The sequence below is a fragment of the Xyrauchen texanus genome, chromosome 2, assembly GCF_025860055.1.
Source record: "Xyrauchen texanus isolate HMW12.3.18 chromosome 2, RBS_HiC_50CHRs, whole genome shotgun sequence".
In the NCBI taxonomy this organism is placed as follows: domain Eukaryota; kingdom Metazoa; phylum Chordata; class Actinopteri; order Cypriniformes; family Catostomidae; genus Xyrauchen; species Xyrauchen texanus.
In genome coordinates this window covers 1,437,638-1,458,577 of record NC_068277.1, presented here as the reverse complement: position 1 = coordinate 1,458,577, position 20,940 = coordinate 1,437,638, and the positions used below count along the sequence as shown (strand labels likewise).

Genomic DNA, 20,940 nt, shown 5'->3' with positions numbered 1-20,940 from the left:
ATTTATCAGTCTGCCTGGACACAAAGTAGTTAATAAATCAATCAATCAATCATGAAAATAATAATCATATTATCATGTGATCTTTAGGATATGTCCTGGTCGAGGCCTTGAGTGATCCAATCACACATTCGTAATATATGATGGGCATACGGCGTCTTATTCATTGTGAAACTGTGTCCTTCATGGCATGAATCAGGCCTAGACTTTAAATGCACGGCCCGAGGTTGATAGCACCACACATTACAGCTGAAGATAATCAAATTGCTAAATAAAATGTGCCCCTTTCTAACACACCTCTGGTGATACTTGATTCTAACGTCACTGCACGAGTGTTTGTTTAGGCTGCTTAGCATTGCTTGTTCTTATTCCCAAATGTTCATCGTTATATCCTTTGTCATTTTACAGAGTTTCAGGTTTTTCCACTTTTCTACTCTTTCATCTGCGTGTATTTTCCTGTTGCTGCTGGTACCTAGTTGGAGTTTGTGTTTGTAACCTGCACGTTTTTTTTAGCATCGCTTATATATCTGTTTTCAGCCTTAAATCCTCCATTTTTAAGCGTGCATCGTGTTTTCCCTCGTATTATTCTGTTATCACGATTCAACTGCGCGCATATTCCACCTGCATCCTCGTTCTATTTTGATTGCGATTAAACTGCATGCATTTTTCAGCGCATACCCATTTTTTCTCCTCTGCGGTACACAGATTATTGCATCGATCTCAAAGCACCACTTATCAAGAACACCAAACAACAACAAACAATTGCGTGAGGAATTCACATCAATCTCAAACCCTCACCGCTCAGGAACAATCAACAACAAACAATTTGCGGTAAGTGATCGCATCCGCTCATGCTACTTCTTCCTGCATTGCATGTCACATGTTTACAATAGCCTCCTCCGTCAGCAGTGAGGGATTCACATGTGATAAATGTAAGGAATTAGTCAGGCTGACAGAGAAGGTTAATGAGTTAGAGACTCAAATTCGAACGCTAGTGGAGGTCAGTGAGAAAGAGAAGCCGGTAGATACTGTTCACAGAGAGCAACATACACACTTTGGTTCCGGCTGTAGAGCCCCTGCAGCAGGGCATTTGGGTGACATCTTGGCAGCACACTCTCCCATTCCTGTTAGGGTTTTCAATCGATTCTCCCCACTCAGAGATACACCCACTGATAATCATGTTGAAAGAGCCCTTGTTATTGGCGAATCTATTGTAAGGAACGTGGAAATAGAGACTCCAGCCAACATTGTTAAATGCATTTCGGGTACCAGAGCATCTGACATCAGATCAAATTTACAAGTGCTGGCTAATGCTAAATGTAGATTTTCTAAAATTGTTATCCATGATCTTATCCATCGTACTAACGATGTCCGGCTTTGCCAATCGGAGATCACTAAAGATAATGTTAAAGAGGTGTGTGAATTTGCAAAAACAATGTCAGACACTGTAATTTGCTCTGGTCCCCTCCCTGCTCATTATGGTGACGAGGTTTATAGTAGGTTAGTGTCACTGAATGGCTGGAAGTCTGAGTGGTGTCTGGAGAATAAAATAGGATTTATTGACAATTGGAAGAGTTTTTGGGGTAGACCTGACCTGCTAAAGAGAGACAGACTCCATCCCTCCAGGGAAGGTGCCGATCTCCTCTCTAGTAATTTGGCTCATAGTCTTAATAATGATAGTATTTGACTAACTGGGTCACATAAACTACAACACATAGAGACTGTATCACCTAGATTTCACATAGAGACTGTGTCTGTTCCCCGAACTACAAACACAATACCCTCACTAAATCATTTAGAAAAAATTTGATTAAGGTCAAACTTGAACAAAACAAACAAATTAAAAATACACATCATATAAAAATAGGGCTACTAAACATTAGATCTCTTTCTACCAAAGCACTAATTGTTAATGAAATGATTACAGATCATAGATTGGATGCACTCTGTTTGACTGAAACCTGGATTAAACCGGATGAACATATTAGTTTAAATGAATCTACTCCCCCAGGTTATTGTTATAAACATGAGCCTCGTCTGAAGGGTCGAGGAGGTGTTGCAGTCACAGTCATGCTCTCAAGAGAGCAGCTCGGAAAATGGAGAGTATGTGGAAGAATAAAAAATTAGAAGTATTTTGTGGTGCATGGAAGGATAGTGTCTGTACTAAAAAGCTGCCAGGTCAGCATATTTTAGTAAACTCATACAAAATAACCACAACAATCCTACTGTAGATAAATTGGTTAGGAATAAATCATTGACTGAACCAGATATTCTGTCACAGCACAAGAGTAATGACTTCAAGAATTTCTTTACAGATAAAATTGAAATAATCAGAAATAAAATTGGAATTATGCAATCATCTGTCATAGCACCTATCAAACCACTTATTCAGAAGCCACAACTTGATCCTGGAGAACTTGCTAATTATAGACCGATTTCAAATCTCCCGTTTATGTCAAAAATACTAGAAAAGGTAGTGTCCTCCCAAATATGTTCATTTCTACAGAGAAATAGTATATACAAAGAATTTCAGTAAGGATTTAGGCCTCATCACAGTACAGAAACTGCACTTATCAGAGTTACACATGACTCTTATCATCTGATCGCGGCTGCATTTCTCTTCTAGTGCTTTTAGATCTTAGTGCTGCATTCGACATGATAGATCACGACATTCTCTTGAATAGGCTGGAGAATTATGTTGGCATTAGCGGAGTTACATTAGCAAGATTTAGGTCATATTTAGCAGACCGCTACCACTTTGTCTATGTAAATGAGAAATAAATAAAAACATTTCCATGTAAATGAGAAAAAAATAAAATAATTTTATATATATATATATATATATATATATACAATTCTTGTTGAACTTAAATCTGTTTTGTATACTATTCTGATGATAGTGAAACATTGTAGTATGGCACTTTTCATACCACTGTCTCCTTAAGATGATTCGCTTATGTTTTCCTCTTTTGTAAGTCGCTTTGGATAAAAGCGTCTGCCAAATGAATAAAAGTGTAAATGTAAATGAGTAATTGTCAAACCAAACAAAAGTATTGAGTGCCACAGGGATCAGTTTTAGGGCCTCTGCTTTTCTCCATGTATATTCTTCCCCTGGGAGATATTATCAGGAATAGTGGAATAAGTTTCCACTGCTATGCTGACGATACACAACTTTATATTTCTTCAAAACCTGATAAGATTTCACAATTCTCTAAATTAGCAGAGTGTATTAATTAAATAAAAGATTGGATGGCCAGAAATGTCCTTCTACTCAATTCTGACTAAACAGAGGTACTAATTATTGGACCAATAAACTCTAAAAATAAGCCACTACAACATAATTTGGCTCTCGATGGATATTCTGTTACATCATCTTCAACAGCGAAGAACTTAGGTGTTATATTTAATACCAATCTGTCCTTTGAAAATCTAATTACAAATGTTTGTAGAACAGCATTCTTCCACCTAAGAAATATTGCTAAGTTATGACACATGCTCTCTGTTGCTGATACCGAAAAACTCATTCATACGTTCATGACCTCAAGACTAGATTATTGTAATGCATTACTGGGAGGATGACCAGCAAGATCAATAAATAAACTTCAATTGGTTCTAAATGGCTCCTAAACTATGGAATAGTCTCCCTAACACTGTTCGAGATGCAGACACACCCTCTCAGTTTAAGTCTAGACTAAAGACTCATCCATTTAGCCAGACAAACACCTAATTTATCCTCCAACCCACAATTAGGCTGCTTTAGTTTAGTCTGCCGGAACCAGAATCATTGATCATGATTTATATCTCTGCAATAAATTGAATCGCATATATGCTTATTTTATTTGTTTCCCTGTCTCAACCTTGGGATTCCTATCCTGCGGTCACCAGAACCGGCTGGATCCAGCACCATTCATGCTTCATGTTGGACTCCACTGCTTCGTGTCGCTGAATGATGATGACAAAATGCAGCCGGTGCCAGCCAAACATCACTTCAGTCTATCATGATGAACTGATGCCAACTCCAACCATAAGACATGGGATACTTCATATGCCATTGTCTGAACCTTGGATTTAGGATGGACCACACCGAACCTCACCGAAATTACCGGCCATGTTGAACTGCGTTTCACATCCCTGAACTCTTCCTACATCACCTCGGTCTATTGATGGACTACGATCTTGAAATGGATTATATAGACTAACAATTGCCAACAAAAGCCTTCATCAGCCAATTAACAAGGACAATTGCATCTATTTACAATTTTATCTAATTACACAATGATGATTCATCGACATTATAGACATTACAGTTTTATCGTCTGTTAATGTTGATATTCTGTAAAGCTGCTTTGAAAGGACATGTGTTGTGAAAAGGCGCTATACAAATAACATTTTATTGACTTGACCTCTGCTGGTACACGCTCTGAAATTTGAACTAAACACGTTTGTTCCTCATTACAGAATTCCCACAGTCTTGAATGAGCCAAGCCAATGACATTTTCTTCATTATGTAATCGTAGCGTGCATCATGTCTTAATTCAATTCTTTAAAAGTTTAGCTGATCATTTATTTGAACCTGTTTATTATATGCAACATATGTAATCAGTATAAATGTTTAGATAATTATGTTTATTCATTTCCATAACATTCATATCAAGTTTATTTATTGATTGATTGATTTGTATTATTTGTATTTAGTGTATTTATAAATCACTTATATTATCACTTATAAAAAGTCTCTATTACTGGCAGATATCAGTGAAATCATAAAATCAGAAAACTAGCCAATCAGAAACAGTCTCTGCCAGTAAATGATACAGCATGCTCGATTGGCTGACATGTCTTGTGAGAGTGTGATTGTCGCTTACAACATCTTAAACAGGCAGTTTCAATCCCGCAACTGACACACACTGGAAAATATTTATTACAAACTGTCACTGATTGCAGACAGACCCATAGTCAGGGTTGGGGAGTTACAGAATACATGTAACGGGATTACACATTTAGAAACAAAATATAAGTATCCGTATTCCACTAGAGTTACAAGTTAAATCATTGGTAATAAAATACAGTTACATTCAAAAGTATTTTGATTACTGAAGAGATTACTTTATATTTTATTGTCATTTCAAAAGTAACCCTCCCAACCCTGCCCATAGATGTGTCCTGAGTAACATGTGTGCAGCTGTATTCTGGTTTATACTGAGGATTAGGTCACAGTTAAAAAGAAAAGGCTTTCATACCCCTGCTTGGCCTCGTTGCTATGGGAGACGCCCTTCAAGGGTCAAACAAATGAAACAGCATGTGGATGTACATGACATATAAAGGTCAAACAGACCAGTGGGAACTCAACAACGATACATCATATAAAGAAGACAATGTGTGCAGGTTAAATCTATAGTACAGGGACAAACATGTCCCACAGACATTTACTGCAATGTGAGGACACTCCCCGTAGTTCAAGCAGATTGATGAACACGGTAAATAATATTTTAACTGAATGTAAATATAAAACTAGTTTTCTCTGAGTGTTAGGAGATAGAAAATATCATTAGCTCAGTACAAAATAATTTACCCCCATGAAATGTCCTCGTATTGCCAACATGGAGCAGTAATGTTCTCCACGTGGGAAACGGCTAATAAATGTCTTAAAGTAAATATGCAGGTTTGAGGATTGAGTTTAGGGGTGAATACAAGTAAAGTGGGACTCTTAACCTTAAAGTATTATTTCACCCAAAAATTATCAACCAATTTATTTAAACCTATCGATTTGCTTCAGAAGTCATTAATTGATTGGATTACTTTTATGCTGCCTAAATATGAATTTTGTACCGTCAAAAAGCCAGAAGTCTTATTACACCCATTCACTTGCATTGTATGGACAAAAAGAGCCGAAATATGTTTATAAAAATCTTAACTTCGTTTCTGCTGAAGAAGGAAAATCACACATCTGGGATGGCTTAAAGGGGAGTAAATCATTTTAATTTTGGGGTGGACTATCCCTTTAATCATGTAGTATTCAGTATATTATTCCTTTACTAAAAATAAATGTCAAGTTCCTCCTAAATTAATATTAACATGGGATGACACTGATGTAGCCATCTGGATCACATTTTAAAGTGTCTTACTTTATATTAGCTCAGTATAAAACCAATAGAATCTTAATGTAATATAATACAATATAATATAATACATTGCCTGGCAAAAAAAACAAAAAAAACATTAAGTTTGATTTTAAATAAGCAGATAGTTAAGACCCTATCTATGATTGGATAATTATTGCAATGATTAATATATTTCAGCTGGCAACAATTCTCTTAACCCTAACTGATGCAGTGTGCAGCTTCTCATTTCTTAATCAACCACATCAGGAGATGTATCCCGTGGTCATGGAAAAGATGTAACTGTGTTTCAGAAGCGGCAAATTATTGGCCTGCATAAAGAAATGAAAACAACTAATGGAGATTGCTGAAATCACTGGAATTGGATCTGTCCATTATTTAAACCTGGAAGGATAGTGATGAGCTTCACGGAACAAATGTTGTCATAAAAAATCTCGAATGATCGTAATCGGAGATCGTCTGGGTTACTGGTGTAACAACTGTTTCCTGATGGAGGGAACGAGACGTTGTGTAGATATAGTGACACTAGGGGTTCGATCTTGAGAGCCCCAATCACCTTTGCTTAAAATAGAAAAGGCCAATTAGAATTGATGAGTGGAATTTGCATGCCACTCTTCACCCTGAACATACGGGTATAAAAGGAAATGTTATGCATCACTCATTCAGATTATGCTGAGGAGCCGATAGTGTGTCCCAGCCGGTTCAGCACCATGGCAGGAGGGACACAATGTCTCATTCCCTACATCAGGGAACAGGGGTTACACCAGTAAACCAGACATTCCCATTCTGTCACTCACTCGACATTGTGTCGATGTAGTGACACTAGGGGTTCCTATAGGAAATGCTGCAGGTGCTGAAACATGTCATGAGGTACGGAAGAGTGGACAGAGGAAAGATGCTGCATGCCTTGCAGCGAGTGCTCGACCACATTGTGACCTTCCAGTGAGTATAAGTAAGACGTCTCCCTAGTCCCGTTTAGGGGGGAAAGGCACTTACTCAAGGAGGCTACAGCGATGGCCTTTCCTAATATTTGCTGTAAAGCAATTTCCCACCGAGCACCTTCTAGAGTAATGCTGGGAAGTGCTCTTCCCTCTCCAGGATGGAGAGCTCTACAGAGACCACATCCTACCGGAGGGAGGTTAACATGTGGAGAATACCTCACATGGACAGGCAAGTTCACATATGGTATGATACCACCGGTAGGACCCAAACTATGGAGAGGGTACACAGCAACAGTGGCTTAAGCAGAGCGAGGCTCTGATGAGGGGAAACACAAGGTTCACCAGAAGGGAAATCTGAACTGAGCCCAAGTACACGGGCTCACCTTAAATGGGGCATACCATGAGCACTGGGCCTGGTGGCGTCACTCCTCAGCCGAGTTCATCAAGATTTAAAGAGGCGTCCAAATTAGGAGGCTACACAAGCCCGCAACGGAGGTCAGTGACTGGGGCGAGCGCATGGCCCCAGAGACTAGCACACTTACCCGTTTGCCGGCCGTGTCTCGATGGTAAACGAGGAAATGCAAGGTACTCGTATCCGACTGGTTGACCAGAAAGACTTCCAGCTCTTGGTCGTCATGAGCGCGATGACCCAGGGAATGAGGAAACTACCCTTTTATAGACTATGTGGGTGCCGAGGCACCTGGAAATGTTATACTCACCACGCGTTGGCCATGGGGCAATAGTGGGGCTGGTAAGTTCACCCAGGCCAGAACGGTCAGAGTCAGTCGCCTCATTTCTGGGCCGCCCATGTCAGGGCCACCTTGAAGCCCGTCTGGAGTTCTTTGGGGGCTGGCTGACGGGTGTGTGGAGCTGCCTTCTGACAGGAGGATCTTCTTCTCAAAGTATGGGCTCCTATGATACATAAGCTGGGGCCAACACTGCAGGAGGACAGCCCTGACGAGAGGCAGCAAGATATTTTTGATCACCTCCATCTACTTCCTCACTGTTGAGAACTGTTGTGCGAATTAATCAACAATGTCACCAAAAAGCCCCCCTTGGGAGATGGGTGCATCGAGAAAGCAAACCTTCTCTGCGTCACACATCTCTGCAAGGTTGAGCCACAGGTGCCGCTCTTGGACCACCAGAGTGGACATCGTCTGGCCCAGGGCACGTTGTGACCTTCGCATAGGCCCCGGGTCGGTTCTACCCTCATTTTAATGTCTTGGCTTGGTGGACCTGCAGGATAGCCATGGCATGCAGGGCAGAGGCGTCCTGACCAGCAGCTTTGTAAGCCTTCGTCATCAACAAGGAAGATAACCTACAGGCCTTGGATGGGAGCCTTGGTTTGTCCCTCCAGTTGGCTGTGCCCTACGGGCATAAATGCACCGCTACGGCATGCTCTATCTGCGGAAGCTTGACATAACCCTTTGCAGCTCCACTGTAGAGGGTAGTTAGGATGGATGAGACTGTGAAGCGTGTATGGCAGAAAAAGGCCCAGAAACCAATCATCCAGCTGCGAACACTCAGGGCAGGGTGGAGGGTTCCACTTTAGCCTGATGTTTGCAGCCACCTGGGCAAACATGGCTGCAATCTCAGTGTCAGCCTCATCATGAGCTCTACCGCCAGTGGGCGGGAGTCCAGAAGATTTTTCCACTTCTGACAGCAGAATCCCACCCTCCGATGCTGTGACCGATAACTCATCCTCGTCAGGTGCCCCAAACAAGACATTAAATCCACCCTGTGGCGGACCGCCTGCATTGTTCGATAGCTCCTCTGGGTAGAACGAGCGTGCTGGGACATGACTCCTCCATGAAAGCTGCCTCGCTGTGCTGGCACCACAAGCACTCAAGACAGATCTCATGGAAATCTGGAGGGGAGAGATAACGGCCACATCTAGTAGCACAAAGGCGAAATGCCATCTTTAAAAAGAAGCCAATCGTTTGTGCGAGCACTTTTATAAGAAAATATACTCTTTAGTATATACTCTTTTAACGCCTGCAGACTCAGTCACCGAAGTGCCCAGGAGAAGCACAACACTCGACCGTGTGAGGGTGACTGCTGATATGCACCGTAAATCCAGCAGCCTAAGCGTTGGTGATAGGGATGAACATATATGCGTTCGGCTCTGAAGAAAAAATATGAATGAGTGATGCACGACATTTCCTTTTATAGCAGTATGTCCGGGGTGGAGAGTGGGATGCAAATTCCACTTGCCAATTCTCATTGGCCTTTTTTATTTTAAGCAAAGGTGACTGGGGCTCTCAAGATCGAACCCCTAGTGTCACTACATTGACACAACGTTGAGTGAGCGACAGACAGTGAACACTAAAATGCTCGGTGAAGTCACATCGAAAAAAAATGTAAGTAGAACTCACGGCTATGTTTAACTCTTTCCCCGCCAAACACAGTATTTTCCGGGTTTTATGAAAAAACGCTTCCCCGCCAAACACGGAATTTTCCGGGTATCGGTGTTTTAGGTGGTATACGGTAAGGAAGACCCACGCGCATGTTTTGAAAGAGTACGCAACTCTTTGATCAAAGAAACAGACTGCGATCGTCTCAAACGTGAAGTGGAACACCATACTAACACTAAAGCACTTGTTTGATAAAAATGCCTTTTTCTCAGCTTTTTGTCCGAAATGTTGTTTTTGACAAAACCTACCTCTGTTCAAGTGGCAATAAAAAAAGAACAAATGAAGATAAAATAAAATCGTTTTTTTTTTTTTGCCTAAAAGCAGAGGCTCAGATCTTTATTTTGATATATAGCATCTTCATATATTCATGGAAGAAAATATTCTGCGGGCCATTAAATACCCTGGCGGTGGCTGGCAACTTTTTTTAAAAACGCTGGCGGGGAAAGAGTTAATAGAGCAAGTAAGAGCATTTCCACAAGCACAATGCAATGAGAACTTGCAAGATTGGGACTAAACAGCTGTGTAGATACAAGAAAGACACTTGTTTGTGAGGCTAATTGGAAAAAAACGACTTCAATTTGGTAGGGAGCATAATGATTTGACTGTGGAGCAATGGAAAAGATCATGTGGTCTGATGAGTCCAGATTTATCCTATTCTAAAGCGATGGCACATCAGGGTAAGAAGGGAAGCGCATGATGCACCTGTCATGCACCTGTCATGGATTGTGATAGTACAGTGTTATGATCTGGGGTTGCTTCAGTTGGTCAGGCCTAGGCTCAGCAACATTATGCACCAAAACAATTAAGTCAGCTGACTACCGGAATGTACTGAATGACCAAGTTATCCCATAAATAGATTTGTTCTTGCCTGATGGCACAGGAGTATTCCAGGACAACAATGCCGAGATTCATTGGGCTCAAATTGTGAAAGACTGGTTAAGGGGCCGTGAGGAATCATTTTCACACATGATTTGGCCACCACAGAGTCCTGAGCTTAACCCCATTGAAAGTCTTTGGGATGTGCTGGAGAAGACTTTACAGAGTGGTTCGACTCTCCTGTCATCAATACAAGATCTCGGCTAAAAATGTATGTAATTCTAGACAGAAATAAATGCTGTGACGTTGCATAAGGTTGTCGAAACCATGGCTAAATGAATTCATACCTAAAATAAACCTAGATGCAGAGCGGAGGAGTCTTGTATCACACTGAAGGGGTTTATTTTGTGATAATAACTGGAAGATTGTACAATATCCCTCATATTACATGGCTACCAACCAAATAAATACATAAATGGTCATGAAAAATGGATTTGAATATAAATTATGTTATTATGTGGGAAGAAAGAGACCATAGAGTCTCCAGAAACCACCTCCAGTTTGCATTGGACTTCTTTTGATGTTTTTTTGTTGAGAAAATTAGCATCTGACTGCTCATCGTCTCATTTAATACTTGCCAAAAAATATTGAGTTGAAATAAAAATTGTAGTTGAATTTATTGTATTAGCTTATAAGAGAAGCAGGAAAGATGATTCGCAATACCCAGATAACCGCTCTGATATTAATTAATGTCAGGATGCATGATCGATATTCAGAAATATCAGGCTGCTAGATGCCATTGACCAATCAGAATCTAGTATTACAGAGAACCATGTAGTATAATATTACAATGTGTGAAGGTTCGGTTTAGGGTGTCCGGTTACGAGAATTGTAGGTGAAAATATGAATTGCTCACTTTAAAACAATACAAGTCAAAGGAAAATCCAATAATGTTGCTAAATTAAATTAAAACTGAAATCATTTGTCACACATCATTTCAGTTTTACCTTATAAACAGAATTCCCCACTTTGAATCAATGTTGAGTATTATAACAGATCTGACTCTAACTTCATAAACAATGTGAATAATTGCCAAACAATAAGAATGACCACAGAGCGGTGAAATCAAACTCTGTGCATTCTCAACACATTCATTTCACACCACATTATCATTTCAAAGAGAGGAGAAGAGCGTTACCTGTAGACGAGAGTTCAGGGGTCAAAGGCCAGTCTTCAGAGGACAGGGTGAGGGGGACAGCATGAAAATAAAACCAACACAATAAGATGAAGAGAACCAGAAGACCAGAGAAAATGAAGGGAAACAGTGCACAGGGAGAACAGGGGTGGTACATCAGAAAACGGCAGAAGAAGAGAGACGTACAGTGTTTTACCTCACTAAAAACAAAACAATGGAAAACAGAATGAACCATACCTTGGCTGTTTAACGTCAGGTGCGCCAGACCTTGAAGGAAAAAACAGAAACAAAAGAAAGAAATGAAAAAAGGCACGGGAGAAAGAAAGCAGTGTCACAACGTTGGACTGCAGTTTGTGACAGACATCCCGGGGCACGCTTGGATGTCAAAGATCAACTCAAAAGAAAAGAGGGAAAATAAAATAAAGAAAAGAAGTCAAAAACAAGTGAACACTTCTTGAGTGAGGTGTGAGGAGTGAAAAAAAAAAGCATTTCATTCAGCGCAACTCCCAAAGGCCATTGCTCATTCAAATGCTTTTTTTCCCCCTCTGAGGTCTTATGGAACACACATAAAACTGTTTGGCAGAAGATTAAGAACCTCTATTTGAGACACATCTCCCTGTTCTGATCTACACACATCTCTATTTGTAAACCAATGGACCGAGACAAAAAAATCCCTCCAGACAACATCATTCAAACCACATCAGGGATTCAAATGAGTGATCTTTGGATATTAAGAGCTCAATTCAACGTTTAAATACAATCAGCATCAACATGTTCACAGTGTAGAAGATATCACAGAAAACAAACAACAATCACAGGCCAGTGAGCTCTAAACCATCCACCAATCAATGAAGAGTAATTCTGGACCCTAATATAGACCATTTATAATTTCAATGGTTTCAAAAGTGAAATTCTGGTCTCACAGAATCATGTTACTACATGTACATCGATTTTTATGTGACCTGTTGTTGATATGGCGTCAGTTTCCTGGAGACATGAACACTAGAGGCGCTAAAACGACAATTACTTTTATTCAATTTCACACAAATCACCAGTAAAACGGCAGATTACCAGTTCATAAACACTATCTTATGACATCTAAACACTTTTACTGTTTGCATTACATGATCAACTACATAAACAAGCTTGTTCGAGTGTGATCGAATTGTGCGGTAGCTTGACTAAGAGAGCGTTGCACTTGTGATGTAAAGGAGCGGGTACGAGTCCTGAAGAGCACAAGAATCTGTGAGCCCAAAGTGTCAAAAAACACCACAAGATTGCGTTTTTCTGACACCATGGGTTAGGTTTAGGGTTGGGATGTCTGATTTGTTGATTTAAAACTCCATAGAGCATTAACCGAACATTAACAGAACTCCCATGATACATGTCCCGAATATCCTTTTGCAAAAATGTTAACACAGTCATATCATTTTCATGTCGGAAATCAGTTTCTTTCAATGCTACTAACATAAAATCAACAAAAAAAACATGTCTGAAATCTACACCATGACAAAGTCTCAACTGGGCCGAGGGAAGTGTAAAGATGCAACTGCAACAAACCATAAAAGCCAGTCAAGAAATAGAACGGTATTTATGACAACAGATGACTTACGGTGATTCTCAACTGGTGTGTCTCAGGTCTGTTCTGATAGAAAAGCAATGATAAATGCAAATAATACAACGCAACTAACCATATAATCATGTATTGATAAGATTGCACAATGCATTCGTGGACTGATCAACTTTTGAAAAGGAGGATAAAACACTTCCCCATCTTCTCTTGTTGTTGATGCCAAAGGTTGTTTGTTCAGTCAAGAATAAATGAATCTCACATGTTAATAGCTCGTCAAATTAGATAGATGTCAACAGGTTGTGAGACATGAACTAATCTTTGAAAACTGTAATATTAATATAGTTCATGTTTGATCTTAAGGACCTTCTGCTGCTGTTTTGACCTCTAATTGATGTCCAGTTTGTTGAGTCCTGAAACAAAAGTAGTTGAGAAGCACTGCTTAAGAACACACAGATTGACACACATCATGCAGCATTGAAATTGTCTTTAGAAACACAAAATAAAATGTTTACAATCGTTAAGATCCAGGGAAACACACAATTAGGAAAACAAATTGTCAGTCTACCGTTAGAAAGATTTTCAAGTACTCCGTCTGTCTTCAATGAACTCGCTGAAATCAAGAGTAAAATTGCATTCAAAGAAACAACTTGGGCTGTATTTCAACTATAAATGTTCTTACTGTACGTCTCAAGAGTAAAGCTTTTAAAACACTACTGTAACCCACAAAACCCTCGACACAAACCAGCATGCAATCCCTCCAATGGAACAGTACAAACAGAATTAACTGCAAAAAACAACACAAAAACACAATGTGCTGAAATGCACAAATTCATCCAGTAACTGTAGAGAAATTACTGCTGGAGGAAGCAGTTTCTCTTTTAACACAACCGTGCTAATGGACGACATGCGGAGAAGAGAATTACGAGGAAAACAGTCACTCTTTAATCCCATCTGAAAACTCTTATAGAAGAACACCAAGTACACAAATGACTGCTCGAGAAACATCATCGTAAAGACTTTATCCACTGTACCAATACATCACCTGTCTTTCTTCAACAAGATAACATGTCTCCATGAATCATAGATTTAAGAGTTCACAAACATGTAAAATAGGACTTTATTTCTTCAGTGGAATACAAGAAGAGATGTTTAGCAGAATTTTATTCCCATACAATGAAAGCAAACAGCGACCAGAAGCTCTCAGATCCAAAACTTACACCAAACACACACGTATCACGCTGTAGTCTATATCATTCATGCACTATATTGCAAACCTTCTGAAGTCATGTGATAACATTGAGTAACAGACCCAAATTTAACTGTCAAATCTTATTTTGGCTTTTCAAACAACTTTTACTTACAACACACAAAAATGTGGGTCTGCCGCGGTCACTGTTAATTGTCATTAGCCGTGTTTCCTCTATTGGGTCAAATGAGGCCGCTCTAGTACGTGTAAGGGCCAATTGAGTTCCCAGTTCCACTGTCACGGTCCGGGGCTTTATCGTGCCTCCTCAAGGCTTTTTTGGGGCAATCTACCAATGGCCTTTAGCCCACCAATTACCCTTGGGCCAAACAAGACCAACCGGGGATTGAGGCAGGTTCAATGTCAAAGGCGGAGTTTCACAGAACTCGCCAGGTTGTTTATCCAGCGCACAAAGGTACAGGTTTGGGAAAAAATGGACAAAGTGGTGCCCAAAGAAATTACTGTCCATGGTTTGGTGAACTTTCATAGATGGTGTTCTGGGACATCATCCCGCTGTAAGTGGAGAGACCACTCGGGACATCATGGCAGTTACGGTCGGAGAGTTGTCAACGCTAACTTATCTTGCTGTTTACATTCAATATAAATGAGATATTCTATATAACTAGATAACATGATACCTCAGCTTGAGCTTCCCGCTTGATTGTGAAATGGGCGGAGTTTGTGACATTGGCACCACAATGGCGTATTAAAGGCGGGTTTTTGGTCAATTATGCAGAGTTACTGGCCTGATGGTGGGAATGCAGATTGATTGTGGTCTTGTGGCTTGAGGTTCGAGGCTATTGGCCCCAGCTGGCTAGTTGATAGCCCTGGCTCGCACCGGCTCGATAGTGGAAAAGTGGCTTTTGTATGTAAAAGAGCAGAATGAACATTCTGTCTAACATATTGTGTCATGTTTCACTAAAGATTGAAAGTCATCCGGGTTTGGAACAACAAACGGGTGAGTAAATGTTGTCAAAATTGTCCTTTTTGGGTGAATTTCCATTTAATTCAGTCTTTAGCACAAGTCTATCTTCTAATACCTTGTGTTTTGAAACTAAGCTAATGAGTTACACTAATGAACGATATGAGACAAAGACTGGATGTGCAGTTAGTGTTTGAAAGAAAGTGCTTTGGAGATCAAGGAAATGAAGAAAAAAAGATGCCGTTTTAGTTTTTAAGTTCCTCTCCACAGTCTGACGCGCTCAAAGCAAATGAGATGCGTTCTGTAACATCCTGTACTTCCTCTGCGCACATGTTGACCTTCTCCGCATTGACCTCTGTGTCCTGTTTTGCATTATTTTGCATATAATTGTTGTTTTTCTGGTGCTCTGGTCTCTCTTCAAACTCTCTGGCTTACAGTCGGACTCTTTAAGACACAGAAAATTCTGTATATCAGAGATTCTCAACTGGTCTCAGGTCTGATCTGATGGAAAAACAATTATAAATACAAATAATAAAACGTGACTAACCATATAATGATGCATTGATTAGATAAGATCACCTTTTAAAAGGGATGATAACTTGGTAGAAGACAAACATCAATGATTCTGCATGTTGTTGGACCTGTGCAGTTCATGGTAACATTAATAAACTGTTTTGTTTTGTTTCAAGGATATTTTTTATACTGTTTTACAGACTCCTGAAGCAAAACCAGTCAAGAGCTGCCAGTCTTTATGTTATGATTTTATCTCCTATTAATCGGATGTTGTTCTGTAATCTAATGTTTGTTATGAGAGAAGCAAAGAGGCATTCAAATCTACAAAAACAGAACGACTTAAAAACAGTCTGTCAACAGACTCTTGCACATCTGACAGCGTTTGCAGAATGAGTTACCCAGAGTTCCCTTCTGACCCAAAAAAGTATAAACTTAGAAAAAGAAACTTTTGAGACCTAAAAAAAGTTTTAAGAATGATGACATGATCTGGAAATGCTGTTCTGCAAAAACAATGACTGTAAATAAAGATTATGAATTATTGTCTGATGGATGAGAGAGCTCTGGGTGGGTGGGTGGCGTTAATTAAACTGTAAAATCACCATTAATCCACCTCCAGCGAATGAGTCAGAACACAGCGCGTCTCACAGATGGAAGTGTTGACAAGAGTTTACAAGCACTATTAAAACACAGAACCCAAATTAATCAATTATTAATAAACTGATCTCAGAAAACCATTCGCCTTTGCACCTCTGGTGTGATACAGTTAATATAAGGAAATCCACTTACAATACAAATGATTTCATTAACATTTATGTTAACGAGTTATTTTGACGAAGAGAGAACAGTTGAAATGTTTGAACTTACCATAATTGTGAGATACCAACTTTTAAATAATGTTCACATATTCATAATTGCAAGTTGTAAATTCTATGAAAACTCAGACTTGACCGTCATGATGTAAAAAGAACCAGAATATCAGCGACCTCGACAGATAAAGGTAGTGAACATACAGTATATTTCTGTTTGATACTCATTTGTTTGTAGCCAGTGTTAACTGAAGGGTTTTCTTTGTTCTTATTGTTTACTTGCCCCTGAGTTGTTATAACCTCATATGACTTTCTTTCTCTTTCTGAACACAAAGGGAGAAATTGTGAATAAATGTTGTGCTCAGTGATGTCATACAATGGCAGTTTATGGTGACCACCACTTCAAGCTTCAAAAGAACACAAAAGTATAATTCAGAAGTCTAATAAATTATTCATGAGACTCTTGATTGTTATAAAGACCAGCGAGTCTACCTGTGGGAGTCCACTGAGCAAGGACACTGACAAGCCGCCACTCACCATAGCACTTAAGTTTCTTGTAAGTGTTTTTTGGTGATATTTTAATCCCCTTTTCTCCCAATTTGGAATGCCCAATTCCCACTAATTAGTAGGTCCTCATGGTGGCGTGGTTACTTACCTCACTCCAGGTGGCGGAGGACAAATCTCAGTTGCCTCTGCTTCTGAGACCATCAATCTGCGCATCTTATCACGTGGCTCATTGTGCATGACACCGTGGAGACTCGGCATATGAAGCATCATGCTATTCTCTGCGGCATCCACGCAAAAGTCACCACACGCCCCATTGAGAGCGAGAACCACATTATAGCGACACAAGGAGGTTACCCCATGTGACTCTACCCTCCCTAGCAACTGGGCCAATTTGTTTGCTTAGGAGATCTGGCTGGAGTCACTCAGCACACCCTGGATTCAAACTCACGATTCCTGTGGTGTTATTCAGCAACAATACTTGCTGAGCTACCCAGGCCTCCAAGTATCCTGTAATTGTATTTTTTCTCCTATATTTTCCGTCTACATTCTAATATGTCTACGTAACGTATAACATATGCCCTCAAGCACATCCCTGTTTTCTGTCACAGACAGTTTACACAATACAGACACATGACACAATGCAACCCACACAACCTACAGACACTTTGCACTTCAGCGCATCCTCTGCTCACTTTCTCAGTGGGACTCTGGAACAGTCAGTAAGCAGTAAACAAAGCTGACTTCATTCCATTTACATTTATTTACATTTATGCATTTGGCAGAGCACTTATTACAGGGACAATCCCCCCGGAGCAACCTGGAGTTAAGTGCTCAAGGACACAATGGTGGTGGCTGTGGGGTTCGAACCAGTGTCCTTTTGATTTCCAGTTATGTGCTTAGACCACTACACCACGACCACTCATTCCAGCCTTCACCACACAGTCCAACCTCAGCATCCTTGCACTGACATAAACATGGATGCGTCCAAAGGATACAACACCCGCTGCCCTCTCCAACAACTTCTCCTTCTCTCACACCCCTCGACACACCGGTAGGGGTGGAGGAACAGGTTTGCTCATTCAAAACAACTGGACTTTTTCACCACAATACTCTCTATGTAACAATACTTCTTTTGAATTCCATACCATTACTTAAATGCAACCCACAAAAATCCATGTTGTTGTCATCTATCGCTCTCCAGGTCAGCTGACAAAATGTCCTCCTTCCCGGAAGATGGAAGGCCACTTTTGGTCCTTGGAGACTCATCATACACCACGACAAGCTCTGATCACTACTTTGTGCAATTCAACACGACTCACCCATCTATATTAAAACAGACTCTGCCTTTGGATTCCTGTCGCCATAACCTCCGTTCTCTTTCAACCCAACAGAGCAGCCACGGCCATCCGCAGGGGGACGGAAGAGCCCGTCCACTTAAGAGTGGAGGAACGGCTGCCAACTTTGAGGGGAGAACCACCTGGAGCTGTCAGGGCCACTACCTTTAGGCTGCTTTAGTTGGGTCTGCCGGAACCAGAAACCAGAAACATTGAGCATGATCTCTAACTCTGCAATAAATGTAATGGCATCTATGCTTATATTATTTTATTTGTTTCCTTGACTCAACCTTGTGACTCCTATACTGAGGTGACCAGAACCGGCTGGATCCAGCACCATTCCTGCTTCATGTTGGACTCCACTGCTACATGTCGCTGAATGATGATGACTAAATGCAGCCGGTGCCAGCCAAACATCACTTCAGTCTATTATGACGGACTTCAGAGGATGAACTGATACCAACTCCAACCTGCATCACCTCGGTCTATTGATGGACTACGATCTTGAAATGGAATATATAGACTAACTATTGCCAACAAAAGCCTTCATCAGCCAATTAACAAGGACAATTGCATCTATGTGAACTTCTGCAATTAATCAAGATGGACTTCAAAGACTTGAGTCATTAATCTTACAGTTCAAACACAATCAATGTTTAAACAATGACCCTTAACCCTTACTTAGTTTAATAATTTTAAACCATGATTTTAACTATACACAAGTAATATTTACATTATATTCATGCTGCTAGCCAGATGGAGACTGGCCCCCACAGTGAGTCTGGTTTAGGGTTAGGGTGGGGTTAGTCAGAGGAGAACCGGCCCCACAGTGAGTCTGGTTTAGGGTTAGGGTGGGGTTAGTCAGAGGGGAACTGGCCCCCACAGTGAGTCTGGTTTAGGGTTAGGGTGGGGTTAGTCAGAGGGGAACTGGCCCCCACAGTGAGTCTGGTTTAGGGTTAGGGTGGGGTTAGTCAGAGGGGAACTGGCCCCCACAGTGAGTCTGGTTTAGGGTTAGGGTGGGGTTAGTCAGAGGGATACTGGCCCCCACAGTGAGTCTGGTTTAGGGTTAGGGTGGGGTTAGTCAGAGGAGAACTACAGCTTAGTAGTTCTCCTCTGACTACAGCTTGTTCACTGGGGTTATTAATACAATTATTATTGAATTATTTTTAAACATGATTAAGAATTGTATTTTATCTAAATTACACAATGATGATTCATCGACTTTACAGTTTTATCGTCTGTTAATGCTGATCTTCTGTAAAGCTGCTTTGAATCGATGTGTGTTGTGAAAGGCGCTATACAAATAAAATTGACTTGACTTGACTTGACTACCAGGGGCGGAGGAGACCTCTACTGCCTGGAGCAGTAGAGCCGCTGTCAGGGTTGGGGGAGACCCCTACCATCCACTGAAAAAGCATCGGGCATTCTGTCCGCCATGTGCTGGAGGATTGCCTCTGATACATCCGGGTAGGCACGGCTGTTGTCCACTAGAGGGTGGAGGAGTGGCCGAGGACCAGGCTACGGCATATCAGAGAACCGGCGAATACGTTTTTTTTCTCTCTCTCTCTCTCCCGTTGTCACTACGTGTTGGCCTTTCCAACATATTTTTTGTTTGTTTTGGTTTTCTCCCTCCCCTTGTCACCCTCCCAAGTCTGAAGAGGTGGGGATGACCTGCTGGCAGGTGGTATTGGATGGGCACGACCCCACTGTCAGCTAAGGAATGGTGCCTTGTTGTACCAACACAAAGTGGCACCAAAACCCTTTCCTGGACTTTTGGTTTCATCATAACATGTTGGTGGAATGACCTTCCCAACTCCATCAGTGAAGCTGACTCAATTTCTGTCTTAAAAAAAATGGCTAAAAGAACATCAGTCACAAAAAAAACATTCTTGTTGCACTCTAATCTGTCTTGGATACTACTATTCTGATTTTTGATGGCACGTCAATTAAGGTGTGTGCGTGTATATTCATATCAAACGGCCCCTCCCTCAATCCTCTGGGTACCAAAGTTTTCACCTTAACAGTAAAAGAATGATCCAAATGGAGCATTAAATAAATTCTAAATATGTAAATTGGAGGGAGCTGGTCATCTGATTAATCTGAATGATTCATGAGATTCGGTCGAACTCTTTAAAGCTCTTCCATATCATCAAAACAAGGAACACACAGTTTTAATAAAATGAGTTTTATTTACAAAAAGATAAACAAGAATAACTAACAAAACTACAAAATGGTACTAATATGCTAAAAGAATATTATAAATGAATATGTGAATAAAAGTGCATAGGATGGAAAGTTGCAAGTGGTTGAATTGGATGTAGCAATGGCAAAGTATGACTATTATATTATGGAAAGATGAATGGCCAATTCTCTGTTAAATAACAAGGTGAAAACCTTCATTCTATTAAAACAAAAATAACTCCAAGATTCTTTGCAAGACATTTGATACACAGATTATGCCATCTAAAGAACATTAGAGAATCATAAACCGATAGTATACACTAATGCCAAGGCTCTGGAAAGAGGTTTAGTAGTGATATTTATGTTCTTCTCGATCGGT

The 20,940-nt window shown here is 40.5% G+C and overlaps 1 protein-coding gene across 7 annotated transcripts in view; it reads right to left on the bottom strand.

The window, feature by feature from the left end:
• The window catches only part of nrxn2b (neurexin 2b), a 786,445-nt gene that overhangs the window by 546,050 nt on the left and 219,455 nt on the right, over nucleotides 1-20,940 (bottom strand). For 4 of the 7 annotated variants that reach the window (XM_052140149.1, XM_052140185.1, XM_052140162.1 and 1 more), the window contains exons 4-5: nucleotides 11,720-11,749; nucleotides 11,486-11,518 (exon numbers count right to left, since the gene is read on the bottom strand). The exons of 2 other annotated variants lie outside the window; for them this stretch is intronic. In XM_052140149.1, the coding sequence (XP_051996109.1) occupies nucleotides 11,486-11,518; nucleotides 11,720-11,749 (63 nt within the window). The remainder of the gene's footprint in view (nucleotides 1-11,485; nucleotides 11,519-11,719; nucleotides 11,750-20,940) is intronic. One more of the 7 variants, XM_052140168.1, reaches the window with a different exon arrangement.